This window comes from Chelonoidis abingdonii, chromosome 17, assembly GCF_003597395.2.
Source record: "Chelonoidis abingdonii isolate Lonesome George chromosome 17, CheloAbing_2.0, whole genome shotgun sequence".
Lineage (NCBI taxonomy): Eukaryota > Metazoa > Chordata > Testudines > Testudinidae > Chelonoidis > Chelonoidis abingdonii.
This window is the reverse complement of record NC_133785.1, coordinates 36367608-36386621: the sequence shown is the minus strand read 5'-3', so window position 1 is coordinate 36386621 and position 19014 is coordinate 36367608. Positions and strand designations below refer to the sequence as shown.

At 43.9% G+C, this 19014-nt stretch overlaps 1 protein-coding gene across 3 annotated transcripts in view; it reads left to right on the top strand.

Moving 5' to 3' along the window:
- The window catches only part of SYNPR (synaptoporin), a 182530-nt gene that overhangs the window by 97890 nt on the left and 65626 nt on the right, over positions 1–19014 (top strand). Inside the window, exon 1 of one of the 3 annotated variants that reach the window (XM_032801037.2) lies at positions 11106–11391. The exons of the other annotated variants lie outside the window; for them this stretch is intronic. Within the exon in view, the coding sequence (XP_032656928.1) occupies positions 11368–11391 (24 nt within the window). The 5' untranslated portion in view covers positions 11106–11367. Of the gene's footprint in view, positions 1–11105; positions 11392–19014 lie in introns of those variants that run through there. 3 annotated transcript variants of the gene reach the window in all.

The following is a 19014-nucleotide window of genomic DNA, read 5'->3' as shown; positions in this document are numbered from 1 at the left end:
GGCTTGACACAGTGAACTGCTCTCTTCCAACTTGTCCTGATCACATGCAAGGCTAGATAAACTGGCCCCCTCATCTGGGACCCTGACAGGATAAAAGTCTGGTGGCCTGGGCCACGTCTGCCCTTGGCCTGTTGTGGCCCCACAGATAAATCAGACAATCATCATGTCCTTGTTCTCCCTCTGTTGCTATGAGCCTTCCACATTCATGATGCAATGTGTGCACTGGCCACGCCAGTGTCTCTCGAGCTCAGGCCTTTGACTTTCCAGTCTGCTCGATGACTCGACGTGCTTTCATGGCAGGTGATGCCGATCTGCTGGAGATTCTGCCTTCTCTTCCTCCTTCATGATTTGTTAGTAATTTCCTTCTGTGCCACCAGAGAGCAACACCAGTACAGGGTTGTTGTCTTAATCGAAGTAGTGTGCAGACAGTTGGAACGCTGACTCAGTTGGGTTACCTGATGGCATAGCTGAGAGGCAGAGCAGATAAAAGTAGCATTGTATCGAAGATGTAGATTTGGTTATAAGACCAAGACTCTGATCTTCTGTGTTCTTCTATCACCCCAGCAAATGGAGAGAATTCTTATTTTCCAATGAGTGATGACTCCAAAAACTGCCTTCTGCACACGGGGGGCGCTCAGGTAGAGTGCTGTTGTATCTCTCTGGAGAGCCACAGCCCAGCTCAATCTGTCTCACCTGTTTTGCTGTGAGTTTTGGGCATGCAAGAAATGAAGGGTCAGGGTTGGGGTGAGGGAGATATAATATTGTCCACTGGAGGTAAGACTTCCTGGCTTACAGCAGCAAAACTTCCTCCTGCTGGATGAGAGCTGTAGGGCCTGAGATTTAGCAGTGGGAGAAAGGCTGATTTAAAAGGTAAGAAGCAGGCACAACTCTAAACAAGGGCCACAACTTTCAAACTGGGAAGTGTGAAGAGCTAACGCACCACAAAGGCACCTAATAAGTGGCCTGTTTTCCAGGGATGCTGAGCGCACACAGTTCCCATTGATTTCAGGCCCGTTATTTGGATTCAGATCCTAAGCATGGTTTTGTATGTGAGATACTATTCTAATTGGGGGGGAATAACACCTTCCTTTCCCCCCGCCTCCCCATAAGCCCTGATTCAGCAAAGCCCATGCTTGAAATGAAGTCCAGTTGGAGTCAGTTGGACTTCAACACAGTCATAAGTGAATTGCTGAGCTGGGGTGCTAGTGGCTGTATAAAAGGCAAGACTGAGCCCCAATAGCATGGGGGATCAGAGACACAGAGGGGAGAAGAGACACAGCTTCTAGCTAGTTTTTTTTTTCTGTCATCATCTGGTGGAATCTGATTGACAGGCTCAGTTATGAAGCCAATACTGTGAGATTTTAGCTGTGAGTAAAATAGTGCTGCTCATGTGGGAAGCAGAGTACAAGAGGCAATTATCCAGTAGTTTTAATAACAGCTTTCTGCTGGCTACATCACTGAAAACTTAAAGTACAGTTGACAGTAATTAGATTTTTAACTTTTAAATACCTTCAGGAAAATACAATAGAAATGGATCTGATTAATTCTTATTCCACATGGTTTTCATCCGCCCTCTGCATGTTTGGGCTCCAGGTTGTTTTTTAAAATGCCAAATGTTTAAGACTTTAAGGGACTTAGTTATGGGAACGGGCTAGGCAAAATTTTGGAGCAAAACAATAATAATGAGGTGTCAGTGGCACTGGTTTGAACTTCAGAAATACAGTGGATGTTCAGATTGACAAGGATAGATTTTCAAATCTACTGACGCTGATTACCTGCTAGGTTTTGATGGGTATGTGCCGTGAAAATAATTCCAAATCCATTAAAATAAGTGGAGAATTTAGCCATGCTCCTAAATGTGATTTTCTGGAACTCCTTAAAAATCCTCCTAAATACACTTTTTTTTTTTTTTTTTTTTGGCCAGGAGTTAGTACACAAGTCCCCCCTACAGTCTGTCATAGAATCACAGAATATCAGGATTGTAAGGGACCTCAGGAGGTCATCTAATCCAACCCCCTGCTCAAAGCAGGACCAATCCCCAATTAAATCATCCCAGCCAGGGCTTTGTCAAGCCTGACCTTAAAAACCTCTAAGGAAGGAGATTCCACCACCTCCCTAGGTAACCCATTCCAGTGGTTCACCACCCTTCTAGTAAAAAAGTTTTTCCTAATATCAACCTAGCCTTCCCCGCAATTGAGACATACTCCTTTGTCTGCAGTCTGGTCCACTAGAAACAGTCTAGATCCTCCTCTTTGACCCCCTTTCAGGTAGTTCGAAGCACTATCAATCCCTGCCTCTTCTCTTCGCAGACTAAACAATCCAGTTCCTCAGCTTCCTCGTAGTATGTGCTCAGCCACTATCATTTTGTTTGCCTTGCTGGATCTTTCATTTTTCACTCCTTCTTCTAGTGTGGGGCCCAAAACTGGACACAGTACTCCAGATGAGGCCTCACCAATGTCCAATAGAGGGGAATGATCACATCCCTCGATCTGCTGGCAGTGCCCCTACTTATACAGCCCAAAATGCCGTTAGCCTTCTTGGCAACAAGGGCACATTGTTGACTTATATTCAGCTTCTCGTCCACTGTAACCCCTAGGTCTCTTTCTGCAGAACTGCTGCCTATCCATTCAGTCCCTAGTCTGTAGCAGTGGATAGGATTCTTCTGTTCTAAGTGCAGGACTCTGCATTTGTCCTTGTTGAACCACATCAGGTTTCTTTTGGCCCAATCCTCTAATTTGTCTAGGTCTCTCTGTATCCTATCCCTACCCTCCAGCGTATCTACCACTCCTCCCAGTTTAGTGTCATGTGCAAACTTGCTGAGGGTGCAGTCAACGCCATCCTCCGGATCATTAATGAAGATATTGAGCAAAACCAGCCCCAGGACCGACCTTTGGGGCACTCTGCTTGATACTGGCTGCCAACTAGACATGGAGCCATTGACTACTAACCATTGAGCCCGATGATCTAGCCAGCTTTCTGTCCACCTAGTAGTCCATTCATCTAGCTCATACTTCTTTAACTTGCCGGAAAGAATACTGTGGGAGACTGTATCAAAAGCTTTGCTAAAGCCAAGGAATAACACATCCACTATTTTCCCCATATCTGCAGAGCCAGTTAGCTCATTATAGAAGGCAATTAGGTTAGTCAGGCGTGACTGTCCTCTATTCAAGAATTTGTAGGGTGCAAGTTAGCTCCCTTCCTTGCAAATATCCGTGTCAATTAAATTCAGTGCCCTAATGGAACTGAATGATTTTTTCCTGTTTAGAGGGGCAGTGAATTTAGTGTTGTTGAAAGGTACCTGATTGATGGCTCAGGAGACTGCAGTCTGCACAGAACAGCATGAGCAGATGCAGGCGGCACAGGTGTTGTTGAACTTGACCATAAATGAGCCTCTCTCTGATCCTGGCGGCGCTCCCTGTAAGTGGAGGTCCAGTCTCCATCTACTTTAACCACGGATGAAGATGTTCTCTGCACACCATCCAAGCAGGTGTGGGAGAAGTTGGGGAACGTACTTCCCCTCAGCAAGGGAGAGGAATGGGAGCTCTTCCTCTGCTTGTAGGAGACAAGAAAAGTGCTACGCTCCACACCATTGCCTCGTACCTTATGCCCAGTCAAGTCTCAATGCCAGGTCATTCCTCGACCCAGAAATATCTGCAGTAGTGCCAGGGTTGCTGCCTTGCCTTTATAACCCCACCCAAACAACTGCCGCTTTCTTGCAGAGACTGAATTTTGTGGTGTTTGCATTGAAGAATATGCAGTCTATGTAGGCGTCTCCTCTTCCTGTGATTTTTCTCTCCCAAGTGAGACCTGTACTTTGGCTGCTCTCCTTGTTACTTAAGGGTTCTCTCTTAATATTTTGTGTCTCGACATTAAATTCTCTCTTGTACCAGTAGCAGTATTGAAACTATGAATTATTTTAACAGTTGCATAGTTTGGAACTTAGAGCAGAACTTGATGAGCCAGCAAATGTGTGCCATTTCAGCGGCTTATAACTTGAAAACACTAAGCAGCATAAAGGGAAGGGACTGGAAGGCTTGCTATCAAGGTTTAAAGCTCATGATAAGATGGCTGGCTTGAGGCTGAAAGTATTTTCCCCCTCTTTACTGAATAACACAGAAGAACCAGGTGTGATGAATGATTTTTTGGTACTTGACATTGGAATAGGATACTTGCGAGATCAGCTGCCAGGTCTCATTTTGAGTGATTCCTGACAGGATCTTTGACACATGCAGCCAATATTCTGATCAAGATGCACTCTCCCAATTTCAATGGTATCCATGAGTGTGACAATATAGCACAAGTTATTTATATTCTTTTCCATTTCATAAGCTTCAAGTTTCAATTGTAAATCAGTGTTTTAATCCTAAATCAGCAAGTCACTCTGGAGTCGCTCTGAATCAGAGATATGGGGAAGGGTACATGCAGGTATACATTTCACTTACTTTTTTTATATTGGTTGGCAAGAATATACCACTCTTTGGGCACAGTAAGTGGTTTGGATGGTGCAAATGAGAGATTTGATTTTAACCCCCTTTGCCTCCATTAAATCCAGTTCAACTCAAGTAGGTCCTTTTTGATGCACATTGATTTTAATTCACTTTCCTGCCCCTAGCTCTGGATCAAGAGGCAAATCTCAAAATAAATGTTTCCCCCCAGGTCCTCTTTGTAACCACAATGAACTGCTGCATTCACATACCCTCAGAGCAATTCATTCTACCACCAAGTCCTTTTGGCAGGATTTTTGGTGGCAGACTCTAAGGGGACGTTTAGGCTGGTTTAAAAAAAAAAAAAATCCAACAAAACCAAACCTGTGACAACAAGTCTCGGTGCTTGAGTCTGCAGACTTGAGCTTGTAGGGGCTCGCGCTACCCTGCTAAAAATAGCCTTGCTGATGTTTCAGCTCCGGCTCTGACACCCACCCCCCTGCACTGGGCTTCAGAGCCTGAGCTGGAACATCTACCTGGCTATCTTTAGCACCATAGCTCAAGCCCAGAGCTGTAGATTCAGGCTCCATGGCTCGCTGCTGAGGTTTAGTTTGGATTTGGGGTTTTTTGCAGTATATAAGTACCCTAAAGGATTTTGTAAAATTGTATGTGATACACTAGATTGGGGTCAGCAACCTGCGGTACGCATGCCAAAGGTGGCATGCGAGCTGATTTTTAGTGGCACTCTGCTGCCAGCCAGAGTCCCAGCCACCGGCCCCACTCAGCCTGCTGCCTGCCTGGATGAATGGAACCCCAGGCCGGCAGCGCTGCTAGTCTGGGGTTCCATCCGCAAGCCTCTGTAAATGTAAAATGAATTACTGGCACGCAAAACCTTAGATTAATGAAGACTTGGCACACCACTTCTCAGAGGTTGCTGACTCCTGCTCTAGATTGTCACCAAAAACTTTTCCAAGCACCATCTATAACGAAAGTATGACCACTTCTCAGATTGCCCCTGCACTGCTGTTTTGACTCTAGGGCTTGACTCTTCTCTTTCACTTGTATAAATCAGGAGTAACTCCACTCAATTCAACTGAATTGGTTCCCCTAATGCTCATGCAACATGCTCATTTGCAAATGCTTTTAAAGTGGATGCGGGAGGGTGTCTGTGTTTACATCTGGCATGCCAAGAATCTCCACTGCAGACTCCAGCTTGCATAATATGTCGAAATTGGTTTTCTCATTAGCACTGCAAACTTCTGAAACAAGCTAGCAATTGATCAACTCTCTGTGATATTTGCATATAGAAACGAATGAAGGAATGTTCCTTAAGAAAGATCCCATTTCCAACAGAAAGGCAAATGATTTTCAGTTGTATCTCAGACGTAATTAATTTTAACGTCTTTGCAAAATTTAAATAAAAATCAAAATGGAAATATGAAAATGCATCCCACCATGATGAGAATCTGCTTTAATATTCTGTAGGCTCACAAGTTATTTGCACCAGCGATTCTCAGTAAACTAATTTTTTCATCCCATTATTTTAGTGGCTGAGGCTGAGACATCAGCTCGTTCTCTTAGCAGACTGCAATCCTTTAACCCTACGAGGAAAATATCTCAGTGTTTGTATATATTTGAGTCATGGTGTCTCAGACTTTCGCACAGTGGATCCAGAAACTCCAGGAGATTGTGTAATATTTTGAATTAATAGCCGAGCACCTGCAGTGTGCTAGGTACTGCACAGGCCAGGAACAAGGCAAAGGGTGTTATCCCCAGTGACAAAGCTCCCAGTGAGTTTAAGAGGAGCATTTTTAGGTTTATGGTAACTGACCCAAGGAACCTACCGTCCAAGGCTACCCATCCTGAAATGGGAGTTTCAGTGAGACTCTGCTTGGGTGCTGGGGTTCATGCTAGCAGATTCACTGAAAGGACTATGGCCTAAATAAGGAGCTTACAGTCCAAATAAAGTTTCTGCCCCAAGAATTTCCTTGTGCTAATACTGGTCTGTATCTTGTGAAACAACCTAGAGCAAGGGAAACTGTCAGCCCAGGGGAAACTGATGGTGAGTTGGGATCATGTTACAAGAATGGGTCTGAGCTTTTTCAGGCTTGAAATTTCAAATGTAATGGAGTTTCATGGGTTTCCCCACCCCATCCAGTTTAACTTAAAATTGGGGAAGAGGAAGCCATTGAAAAATGCCTCCTTAACAGTATGTGTGTGTGTGTGTGTTTTCTGGGACATCTGTCCTGAACATAATGTTATTTGGAGACAGGTTCGTACCTAGGAGGATGCGGGGCCTGGGGCAAATCAGCCTATATGGGGCCCCCCTTAACATTTTTTATACAGGTAAAATCTGGTTATGGTTAACTTCAAGGGCAGCTCCTGGCCACAAGTGAGATATTGATAGTGCCCAGCTATATCGTTATAATGTTGTATTGTAGTTCTTTTTTATAGTTGTAATGAAGTTCAGATAATTAAAAAAAACAACTCATCAATCACGATTAGTGTCGCGTCGCTTACATTCTGAAATCCACCTTCCTGGACTTCCTTGCAGCAAACTCAGTTCCCAGATGCATGTGGTCTCGCTATCCTCAGCGGATTTTTTAAAAATATAATTACACATTTGCAACACTGAGAGCCCATGTCTCAGGAACTGGGTGGCTCTTGGATGGTTTATATGTGCCCTAGTGCTGGGGGACCCCAGGACCCTCCAGCATGGAGGAGGGGCTCTAAGATCTGTTTTCTCTGGGGGTTGGGGGGGGGGGGGGGGGGAAGGGGTTGGGGGGGGGGGAGGGGAAAAGCAGATGATGAAGGACCCCAGTCTTGGTGGGTGGTGGAGAGAGCAGAGTTATGGTACCCCAGGTCCTGGTACTGCGGGGGACCCCAAGGCTAGAGAGCTGCAAGGCAAGGAGGACCCTGAGCCAGGGGGGTGATAAGGGCTGGCTCTGGCCTGGAGGTGGCATTGGAGGATCTCACCCAATACTGGGAGAGGGGAGAAGGGGTAGGTGTGGGGCACTGAGGGGACACCAGTGTTGGATGATGGGTGAGGGACAATGGAGACTGCTGGCTGGCACTCACCTGTGCTAGGAGCAAGGGGGCCCCCGTGCTGGTGGAGAGTCCTGTCAGAAAAGGGAAAAGTTCATTTGAGGTGGAAGGGCAGGGACAGGGTCAGCCTGTCCTAACACTAGTGATTGGGGTGGGAGGCGCGCCAGGACCCTGCAACACCAGGAGCCAACAGAGCGGGAGCGGGCTAGGGCCGGGTCGCTCACTGCTGCTGCCACAGAGACTGACTCTGAGCCCGGTGGGCTGCAGGTAAGAAAAGAAATAAATGCCCGAGTCGGTGAGTGTGGGGCACAGGTCTGACCCCTGCTGCTGGCACCAGGCCCCTGGCTAGCCCCCTGGGCACCCTGGCCTCCCCCCGGCATTCTCCCAAAGCACGGGACCTGGGGCAGTTGCCCCAGTCCGTCCTGGCTCTGTCTGGAGAAGTCATCTAAAGAGGAGCATTCTCACACTATTTCCAGCTGAGGTTGTCTTCGGTGGGTTATTGAGAAGGAATTCAGTGCCAGCCACTAACTGGCAGGGGCTGGAAGGCCTTTCTCTAGAAACAGCTCATTCCATAACTGTCCATTATGAGGTTTCTTACGCCTCTCCATGAAGCAACAGGAGTCAAGCTGTACTATGTGCCAAAGCATTTTAAAATGCAAGCAGGTTTCACACTGGCGAGAGAACTGAGTTGTTCATGATCTTGGTGGAAAAGAACATGTACACAAGCAAGAGATCTCAGCTGGAAGCTCAGTGAACCCAAGAGACTGGGTATCCTCCAAAAGCCTTGAACAGCTGTATATGAGGCGGAGTGGTGGAGAGAGCCTTACAAATAGCAATGGAAGAAGAGGGATTAGTCCCTGTTTAGTTAGAGTGGGGATTTTGGATGGTAAGTTTTATGTGTTCCTGGGTCAGCTTTTCACATCGTATTGAATATCCTTGTGTTGCACTTTTGTTACTGTGCTGTTCATATTGCAGGGAAGCTGCTTCATTTTCAGTCCATCTCGAATGCTATATATGAAGTCATTTGTGTATTGTTCAGTGTGCATTCATTAGTTGATACAGTGCATTAGCACTGCGCCTCCATGCAGTTACGTTCATACAAAATGGGTCATATATAATTTCTCCTTCCCGCTCTCTTTTCCCCCTTGCCGTCTCTGAAACACAGAGAAGTGATAAAGCCCAAAACTCCTGTGGGTGGAGGGGAAAGGAAAGAACTGTTCCCCAACACCCACTATTCTCATGTCCTAAAAGGATCACTTGTCTAGTTAAGTAAGAATGCACTTTCTGTGTTTGCACTGTTTAGGTCCTTGTCAGAAACTGTATTCACTCAGTATGTAATGTGTTGCTCCAGATTAGAAAGCTGTTCAGTGTGCTGATTGAAGATGCAGTTGAATTTGAGTGCGCCAAAGTGCTGCAGATCACAGGAGTTGAGATTGCTGTTTAATCTGGATGCCTGGGACACCAATTACCACCCTACATTGCATTGGTCAAATACTTCACTTACTTTTTAAATACATCAAGCGCTGGAGCTGCATGGTAAAGTCTCTTGCAAGAGAACTCTCTGCACATGATATTTCCCATAAATAATAATAATGTAATTGGCCAACCTGGAAGCCAATTATGTTATACCCCCTGGAAGCGCTTCATGGGCCAGGCTTGCTGAAAGGGCAGCATCACTCACATTTACATGGAAGAGTGTGGCAGGCAAAATACCTACCTTACAACAAACGTTTGGGTATCCACTGTGTTTGGAGTTTACTTAAAAGCAGGCCTGTGAGAGAGTGTGTGGCTGGAGCATCTTAAATCTAATCATCCAACTAGGGCAACCTCCTTCATTTTTGTCCTCTAGAATGTCCCGATAACGAGAAGGCCCACTTCTCTTCTCATTCCTACCAGTGTAAATCTGAACCCACCCTGGGAAGTTAGTGGGGTTATACTGATGTAAAATCAATGGCCAAAGTACGGTAGCTCAGATTCTGCTCTCAGTGTCTTCACTAGTCGAGTTGCACTGGTGGAACACAACAGAATCTGTCCAAGTGCTCCCCTGTGCTGGAACTTTCTCCTGTCCAGCTTTTGAAAGCAAATGGGTTTCAATCTAGTTTTGCAGGCTTGTCGTCACACATTGACGTTTCTATGTGAAATATAACAGCACATCTCTTGTCCTCAAATAAAACTGTCTGTTTTCTTGTATTTCTGTAAAGTCACAGGCGCATGTGTCAGCATGTGTTTATTGCAGTGTTGAGTGAAGACTTCAGGTACAAAGTGGTAGGCCCATGTGCGAGATGGGGGAGAAGCACACAAAACGGGCCGTTCACTATTGGAGTTGGTGCAAAATGCCACTGTTGTGATCTGCGAGCGCTTTACACCCACTATGCACGGGTATAAATGATAATACAAGGTGAACAATTGAAGAATCACCCCCACAGACTAAGCAATGAGCCAAGAGCTTTGCCCAAAAAGACAAGATACAGGGGTGCTTTATATTTAGCCTGTCAAAGGTTGACCAGCAAGGGACAAAATAAAATGCTCCGTGTAGGAAAGTTGAACTGATATGGGCTGATTTTCTTTTTGCCACTTGTTTAACTGCGGAGAGGGAACAAATGTGAGGAATTGATGTTTAGGTCAAAGAATGGGAAGCTCTGGAGGGACCGAGCCTTGCGCTGAAAGGCTTGGGGAAATATGGGTGTGTCTACATTGCAATAAAAAGCCTGTGGCACCAGGTCTCAGAGCCTGGGTCAGTTGACTCAGGTTCACGGCTCAGGCTGCAGGGCTAAAAATAGCAGTGTAGAAGTTCGGGCGTGGCTGGAGTCTGGGCTCTCAGACCCACCCTCATTGCAGGGTTTTGGAGCCTGGGCTTCTGCCCAAGCCCAAATGTCTAGACTGCAATTTTTAGCTCTACAGCCCAAGCTCGAGTCAGCTGACCTGGGCCAGCTGCAGTTCTGTCATAGGTATTTTATTGCAGTGTAGATGTACATCGTGTTCCTCTTTCCAAGAGAATTCCACGGAAGTGCTATAAAAATCCTATGTATCCAACCTGTGAGCTGGTCTCTATGTGTTTGTCAGATGTAATTAGTATACAATCTTCCTTTATCTGGTTGGCACAGGTACAGGATTGATATTTCAGGTTTTGGATAATGAATTGACTAGAACTTTTTCTTATACCAAGGAAAAACCACCAAGAAAAAATAAGTTCTATCAATCCTATAACGTACTGAACAACCTCAACGCCCATTAAAGCCCAGGAGGATCGGAGGCACTCAGCACTTTCACAGCTGGGCTTCTCTGAATTTAATGTACACGAGAATCCGTGCAGATCAACAGAATACAGATCTGTCTCCATACAGTAGATACCCAAAGATGAACATTGCCCCATTAACAGCATCTTGACTCCTACCAAGTGCTCTTTTTAAAATGTCATTGATCTGAATCAATCTTTAGGCTTAGCACAAACCCAGTAGACAAGAGAGAAGGGTTCTTTCCTATAGCGTGTTCATAAAAAAAAAAATAAAAAAAAAGCAGTCCTGCATTTACCGTGTTGAGTAATGAGCTACATTTTATAGCACACCATAGTGGTAACTACATCACAACAAAGCATTCTTCTTCTCACCAAGGAGAAAGTATTCAATTTCTTTGCTTAGTCTGTGCGTAGTCATTGTCTAATAATATGACCATTTTGCCATCCCTCTGCAAATAAGGTTGAGGCTGCTGCCTGATTGGTATATCCTCTCACTTTCTCTCAGCATTGATTTTCTTGCTCTCCTGATTTGCTTCATAAAAAGAGAGAGAAGGAGCTGGTGCTCTCTCTGCTGGGAAGCTTTTTGGGAGCCTTTATTTTTAGTATGAGACAACCTTTGCTTTATTTCAGGAGAGGGAAGTTGGATTATAAATCCTTTTGTAAATGTGTATGGTGATATTTGCTCCGGTAAGTTATAAAAATGTGTATGTGTAACTGTACTGTTTGGGGGGTGGTTAGATGGTTTTGAAATCTCCAGTTATATCAGATGTGCGTTCTTTTCATTCACATTCTGACCCCCACTGAGCTGTGCTTCTCTTTCAATTCATGTACATGAAGATATATCCATTTTATATTTTGCTTCTCATAGTGGGGAAAACTATGTTGGAAAACTTATTCTGCACTTCATTGTAATGTGGAGGGAGTGAGGTTGTAATAGGGAAGAGATTGTGATTGATCATTTTACTTTTGGCATTTCAAATCAGAGAGTCTTTAAAAAATAGTGCAGCTGTGGTTGAGGTGTTTTTTTTTAAACCATTAGAAACTGTTTAATACTGATTGAACTGAAGCATGTGAATACCAGACTGGACTTTTATGAAGATGTAAGAAAAATATTGTTGATTAGCAAGGAGGTGTTGCTGGTTTTACAAAGGCATTAATGAAAACTGGGGTAATCTTTAAAGGAAATAGCCAGACAGTCGCCTTCTTGCAGAGTGTAAGGTCATTACACAAGTTGGTATACTGTTGCTTTCCCTGCTCCAGCTTGCTTGTGTAGAGCAATGATCACTTCATTCCTTGGCTTTCTGTCTTATTCATATACCTCTTTGTTCACCTGTAAATAAGACTTTGTCTTTTTATTTGTCTGTAAAGTGCCATGCACTTGAATGGTGCAGTATAAACAGTGATTATACCCATGTACCTAAGTAAGGCAAAAAAAATGTTCACTATTATTGGATTGATGAGGTTGCATGGTAAACTTCTGAATTTGTAGCATTAAGTTATTTCATATGTTGGTCCCATGACTCTTTCATATTGGAATTAGCTAAATATGAGTCATTCTTCATTTGATGCTTAGTGTCTCAGAAGTCTTAAAAAGTCCTGATAATTGTTATACAGCTACAGGCTGATTGCTGTCATAAGAACATGTCTGAAGAAATACATGCTTTTAATATCAAAATAGTAGTTCTGGTATAAGCTCATTACTGTCACAATATCAGTCATGGGGGGGATTCTGGGAATGGAAATGAAAGCACAGTTTGTTAGGATGTCAGAAAAACATAGATAAGGTTATGTATTTCTAGTGAAAGTTTGATAGTGGGTCTATTAGTCTCAGGTGAGCTCCGTCAGAAAGGAAATTCAGTTAGGCAATAAATGCTTTGCAATCTCAAAATCTGTTTTTGAAGCTATTTCAGTGTTTTTCAGGATGAATTAGTTACTCATCCCTTGTTCCCTTGTATACGCAGAAATCAATATTCATTTCTTAAGGTTGCCACTGTGCCACTTGTACTTAGAGCTGTAGGGTTTGCTTATTGATTGGTGTAACATTGATTTGGAATAAAGCAGCTGTAAGGACACATTACTTTACATTTAACAAGAGAAATGATGTAGTGTGTAGGACACTGAAAAATACAAGCAGAAGCTGGGCAAATCCAATCAGATTTGATTCCTTTTGAAAATGGTCCAATAAATACCATTCTTAGTAACTTTTGAATATTTAGCCTGTTATAAATACTGTGTACGTTAATATCTGCTGCCCATTTTCCCATAACTGTACTCTTTCTGTACAAGAAGACTCATTTCTTAAGGTTGTAGAAGATGGTGTATATCAAAATAAATATCCAGTCACTTTTTTCAGAATCATTGTTTCTTCTGCTAGGGAAGAGTCAGTAGCACAAATCAAGTACAAGCTGCAGAAAACCAGGTGAGCCTAAAAGGCAATATTCAAAGAGGACATTTGGTGGTAGTCGGGGGGGAAAGGTTTGGTGATGTGAAACATCAGACATGGTCGGCACTTTGAATACCCTCAGAAGCAAGGATATCTAGAGCTTAGGATCAAATGGCTAATATCTCATCACAGTGGGGGTTCTCAGCTTATCCTTTACTTTGAATATAAGGCTCATGAAACACACCCGATTGAGAGCCCTGGACTCTGAGGATCTCTGTACATAGAACAGCAGTAGGGGGGGTAGCATTAGAGTACACTCTGTGAATTCAGTGCAGCTCTGTCCTCCAGGGATATATGTAGGAGTGAAAAGATAATTCCTATTCAGCCACTGGCTTCTCTATCAAGTGAAAGTCATGAGAGTTTATGTACAGAAAAGCTCTCTGGGTTGGTTTTCGTGGCTCTCACTGAGCCCTTTACAACTGGCTACTAAGCCACCTGGATTTCCAAGGGCTGGGGTTCAAAAGAAGTGGTCCAACGCAGTGTTTTTGAAGTCTGTGAAGCCGTGCTAAGCGAGTGTTTCGATAAGATATGTGGCATATCCTGAATAATGGAGTGGAATCCGATAGAGGTATTATTGGCCCGCTTTCGGGCAGTTTGCACAGCTCGCTCATGGCTTGGTCGGTCACCACATTCTTTACCATCCCAAATTCATCCTTTAAAACCTGTACAGCGCTCCATGCCATCATGTACTCGCTCACACATGCTTCTGGTGATCTGTAGAATTATAGAGCGCGATATGGCGATATAGACATATGTATAATGATGGGTGTGCATACCTAACCATATGTGTGTGTATCCATTCTTCCAGCACAGCACCTGATTTTAATGAGATTTGTGTGGTTTTGCTAACAGCTCAGCTGCTTTGCTCTTCCCTTCCTTCAGCGGTCTTGGATACGTAATATCCAGTTCTAGTGACCTGTTGCTGAGCCTTTAATTTATCTGTGTGCCCCAGCACATTTTGTTCTTGCCACTGTAATCTCTGACAGTGCTTCATCTTTATCTACTGGCAAACAGTTGGGGGGCTGGGTCTGCTTCCCGCTAATCTATCCCTGTCATGAATGCTTCTCATTTTTCAAGCTTCTGAGTGGTTTTTAGCAGCTGCCAGGAAAAATATTACTTTCTTTCCCCCAAAATTCCCCTGGCTGAAGTGCAGATCAGGATTCAGTCCTAGATTAGGGCCAGCTTAACAACTCAATACTTTAGTCCATCCAGGATAGAAATGTGAATTTTATGCCACTGGGATTGTAAGAGTCACACTTCCTCTTGCTGATAGGTGAAGAGGTACCATTGCATGGGGGAGGAGGAGAAGTATTGGAGAAATTTGTGGAGGTTTCTAAAGTTTACTTAGGTTTTTCTGTTCCTCTGATCCCTGTCCAGCCAGCTGCGTGGTAACGAAAGTAGCTTGGAGAGATGCAAACGATACCAATAGCAAAACATTCAACTAAGAAATGCCTCAGATAATTGTTGCCTAGAATATGAGGTATACACAGCAGACAAAGCCTTGTCCTGGAAACATTTAGGTAGGTGAGTGATGTGACTCTTGTGCATTAGTCCCATTGAAATTGGTAGTGCTACTGTATTGGGTAAGTTATTTACGTGCTTAAGTCTGAGGAGAATTGGGCCCTTAGGCCCCAATCCTGCATGTTTTCCACATGAACGGACCCTGCACCCACATGGAGTTCTCATTACAGGATCAAGGCCTTGGTTTGTGATCTCAGGTTGGGAACTGTCTCTCACTATGTGTGTGTTTGGCACCCAGCACAACAGAGCCTCCGATCTCTGGCTGGGCCTTCTAATTGCTTCCACAACACAGATAAGAAATGTTGTGTGCAATTACGGTTTCACGGGTCCCTATATGGGAGTAGGAACATAATTCACTCCTGGCTCCATTAGTGCTGAGTAATGCAGCTGTCACAGATGCATGCAGATAAAAGGTTTATCTGGCAACTCCGCATCACTTGCATTCTCAACCCAGCCATACATGACACACACACTATAGACAGCCTGGGGAAGACGTGGAAATATCTCCTGCTCCATATGTTGGTGTGAGGTGGAGTAGTGCTGGCCCTGCAGGAGCTCCCCTGTGTTGTGTGTATGATATACACACACCTACCTAGACTAGTAGAACTGTTCAGTACTTGCTTATTTTTGTGTGTTGTTTTCATGTTTTGTTTCGATTATCTTTCTAACACCCACTTGAGCTTCATTTGCAAAGGTGGACAGTGTGCGTCCAATGGGGTGTAATTCAGTCCTTAAGTCCCTCCTAAACTCCTCCTGACGTCAATAAGTGGGAGTGTAGGATCGGGCCCACAGAGACCCCAGGGTGCTACAAAAGTCCTCTCCATTCTGCGTTCCCCTTTCATCGTGTTCAACATCCCAGTTTTGCAAAAAAGCCATGGGCCAAACTGCACTGTGCAAAAACAAGATGGAGGGAGGGTGGTTGTGGTTTGTGCACATACCCTCCTCCACAGTTTGCTTTCTCTGTGGTGTGTTTTTCCGAGCTCTGTCCTTTCTTCTCAGCCTTTTGACAGTGTCGAAGGCCTGAGACATCGTTTAAGGGTTTCTGTTGGAAGCTTGGTATGTTTATCCTGTGAGTTAATTTTAAAATGTCTGTCAATAGCCTTCCCAAGCACTTTGGCATAAACAAAGCTGATGCACTGCAATAGACTTCAGCTTTAACATCTGGGCATCAACAACTCATTAACTGACTGATTTCGTCTGAGGGAGTTGGAAGATTAGGGTAAAATGTATTTTAATTAAAAAGATGACACTTGCATAGAGTCGGTGTGTAGGAAAGATCCTTGTTGGCATCAGCAGGAGTTTCGCCTGAGTGTTGAATGGTACTATCAGTATATACATTTTGTGCGCAGATCCTGGGGTTCTGGCTTTTATGCACCCAGTCCAGCTAGGTGCCTTTAACCCTTTCTCTGTGCTTCCTGACCGTGGAACCATCAGGCTAGCTAGTCCGCATTAGATAGATAACTCAGCCCTCTGTTGTAGCATTAACAAACCAGAAACTGATGGAGGAAAAACCACGTATTTGCACATTTCACTTAATGGGTCCATTTCATAGTAATATCTTTTAGTATGAACAGTGCCTAGAAAAATGGGTCCCTGATCAGGGCCTCTAGATGGTACCATAAGGCAAATAATAAGTGCTAATAAGTGTCTCACTGGCTATCATCATCTCTTCTTGAGAACCACTGTAATTAGCTCTTATCTGTTTCTGAATTTACAGAATGCTCAATTGCAGACAAGCCCACATTGATGCATTCTTGGTTTTAAACAAGTTCTTGCTCTTTCCTGTATCTGGCAAGAGTTGAAGCCTGTCAGGCAGCAGCAAAGAAAATGCATGACCGTTAGCAGTAAGGATAATTTGAGATTGCAAATATTTCAAAACGAAGTAAAAATTATAATAGAATTAGGGAGAATTCAAGTAAGGGTGGGAGGTTTGCCATATTTTCCATGTTCACACGCTACAGTAGCTGCAGGATTTTTCTTCCTCCCCCAACTTTAAATATTAAACCTGAATAAAAATCTGTGGAAAGAGAAAGAGACCAAGAAGATGTGTTAGGAGAAAAGTCATGAGGATGAAGCCGTGGAGGATATAGGGGTGATGTAAGCAGGCAGTATATAATGCCTCAAAAGCAGGGGATAAAAGGAACTTTTCCAATTTTTAAGAACCCCATTATTCTTAGTATCATTCTGCTTAAAAATTAGGCCAGTTTTGAGCTTTACAAGGCAATATTAAGAGTGAAAAGAATGAAAATCTCTTTGGGGAGTAGATGAAGGAGAGGCTGAGATATACAGGAGGGGAAAAGTTTTAATTTTGCAAAATTTTCTTTGCTTGAAACATATTCTCTGATTCCCAAAGCTTACAAAAAACAATTTTTTATTTTGGAAGCCATCATTTTTTGAATGCTTTGTATAAGCCAACCTATTTCATTTTTTTATTTATACCAGAAAATGTTGTTTTGAATTTGTGCGCCAAGATTCAGCATGAAGTAAATTCTTATAGCCATGTTATAAATAGAGCTGACTGAATCCTTCCAGGTTCAATTCTAAACAGGGTCTGGAATTGGCCATGACAGTGGGTTTTGGGCAGATTCACAGGCCCTTACATTGGAGCTTCCCATTCGAAGGGACAGTTGTCATCTTAGCGTATGCACAACGTGCCTCAGGTGGCTAATAACCAGGATTCATCACCGAATTTGGTCCTCAGGTTGGATCATTAGCTTCCCTGGGCCAGGCCAGGTACCGACAAAGAGTGCACTGTGACAAAGAGTGCACTGTGATCCATGACCCCCGAAGGGGCTGCGATAAAAGTATACAGAATGATGAGTGGTTTAAAGGAAGTAGCTAAAGACTCTTTCTCTTCACCCAAGAACAAGGGGACAGTCAATGAGATTGAAAGGTGGCAAAATCAAAACAAAACAGACAAATGTAAATTTGAAATAAGGCACACATTTTTAACAGTGAGGGTTACTAACCATCATAACAAACTACCAAGGGAATGGGTGGATTCTTTGAATCAAGAGCAGATGCCTTGCTGGAAGATGTGTTTTAGCCAAAACTCATGTTATTGGGCGCAATATTGGAGTAAATGAGTGAAATTCAATGGCCTGTGATATACAGGAGGTCAGACAGATGATCTGGTGGTCCCTTCTGACCTTAAACTCTATGAAAACTGCTAAAAGGGAAGGGTTTTTTTTTTCACATATGCACAATTAACCTATGGAAGTCATTGCCAGAAATCAGTGCATTTGGGGCTTTAAAAATAAAAGAATGAGATAAGGTTAAAATAGGTTCTCCTAATTGAAAGTATTAATAATGATGCACTGTGTTGCTGTCTCAAGCCACAAGCTTCTCCTCCCTGTTTTATGGGTATACAAAGCCAGGAGCAAGGGAAGCTTTGCCTGTAAAACCTAGGGAAAACTCCCCAAAATCTGGCACTCCTTTGCTAGCGTTGCTTGGTGCCAGCATGATGGGAGGGCTGGAATCACATTCCATGAACGTACTTAACACGTTCTACTGATGATCCTCGGTGTCAGGAGAAGGGAGGAATCATGCAACAGGCATGCGCTAGATCAGGGGTCAGCAACCTTTCAGAAGTGCTGTGCTGAGTCTTCATTTATTCACTCTGATTTAAGGTTTCGCGTGCTAGTAATATATTTGGAAGGTCTGTTTCTATAAGTCTGAAATATATAACTAAACTATTGTTGTATGTAAAGTAAATAAGGTTTTTAAAATATTTAGAAGGCTTCATTTAAAATTAAATTAAAATACAGAGCCCCCCGGACTGGTGGCCAGGACCCAGGCAGTCTGAGTGCCACTGAAAATCAGCTCACATGCCGTCTTTGGCACGTGTGCCATAGGTTGCCTATCCCTGTGCTAGACACCTCTGCGTCATGACCGATGTGCAGCAGATGGAATACAGGGGTGTTCCAAGCATACTCATCCTGTGCCCTCTACCCACCACTGAAGACAGCTGTCTTGGGCCTAGTCACTCTCTCTGTGTTGGAGCAGCAGGACTATCACCAGCACTATGCCACTTGCTCTTGGTTTTGGTCCTGTTTGCTGCAGAGAGCGGGGGAATTTGATGCCCACTTTGGGCAAACTCTTGAGGAAGGTTTTAAAAGACTTGGTCCCAGATTGTCACTTTGCACGGCTCAGGTCGTTGCTGGCCAGCAGGGAGTTCCCGTGGTGTAGGAGGTTGTTCTGTGTTAAGCACAGTGTGAATACAGAGGAGAATCATAGAATATCGGGGTTGGAAGGGACCTCAGGAGATCATCTAGTTCAACCCCCTGCTCAAAGCAGGACCAATTCCCAACTAAATCATCCCAGCCGGGGCTTTGTCAAGCCGGCCT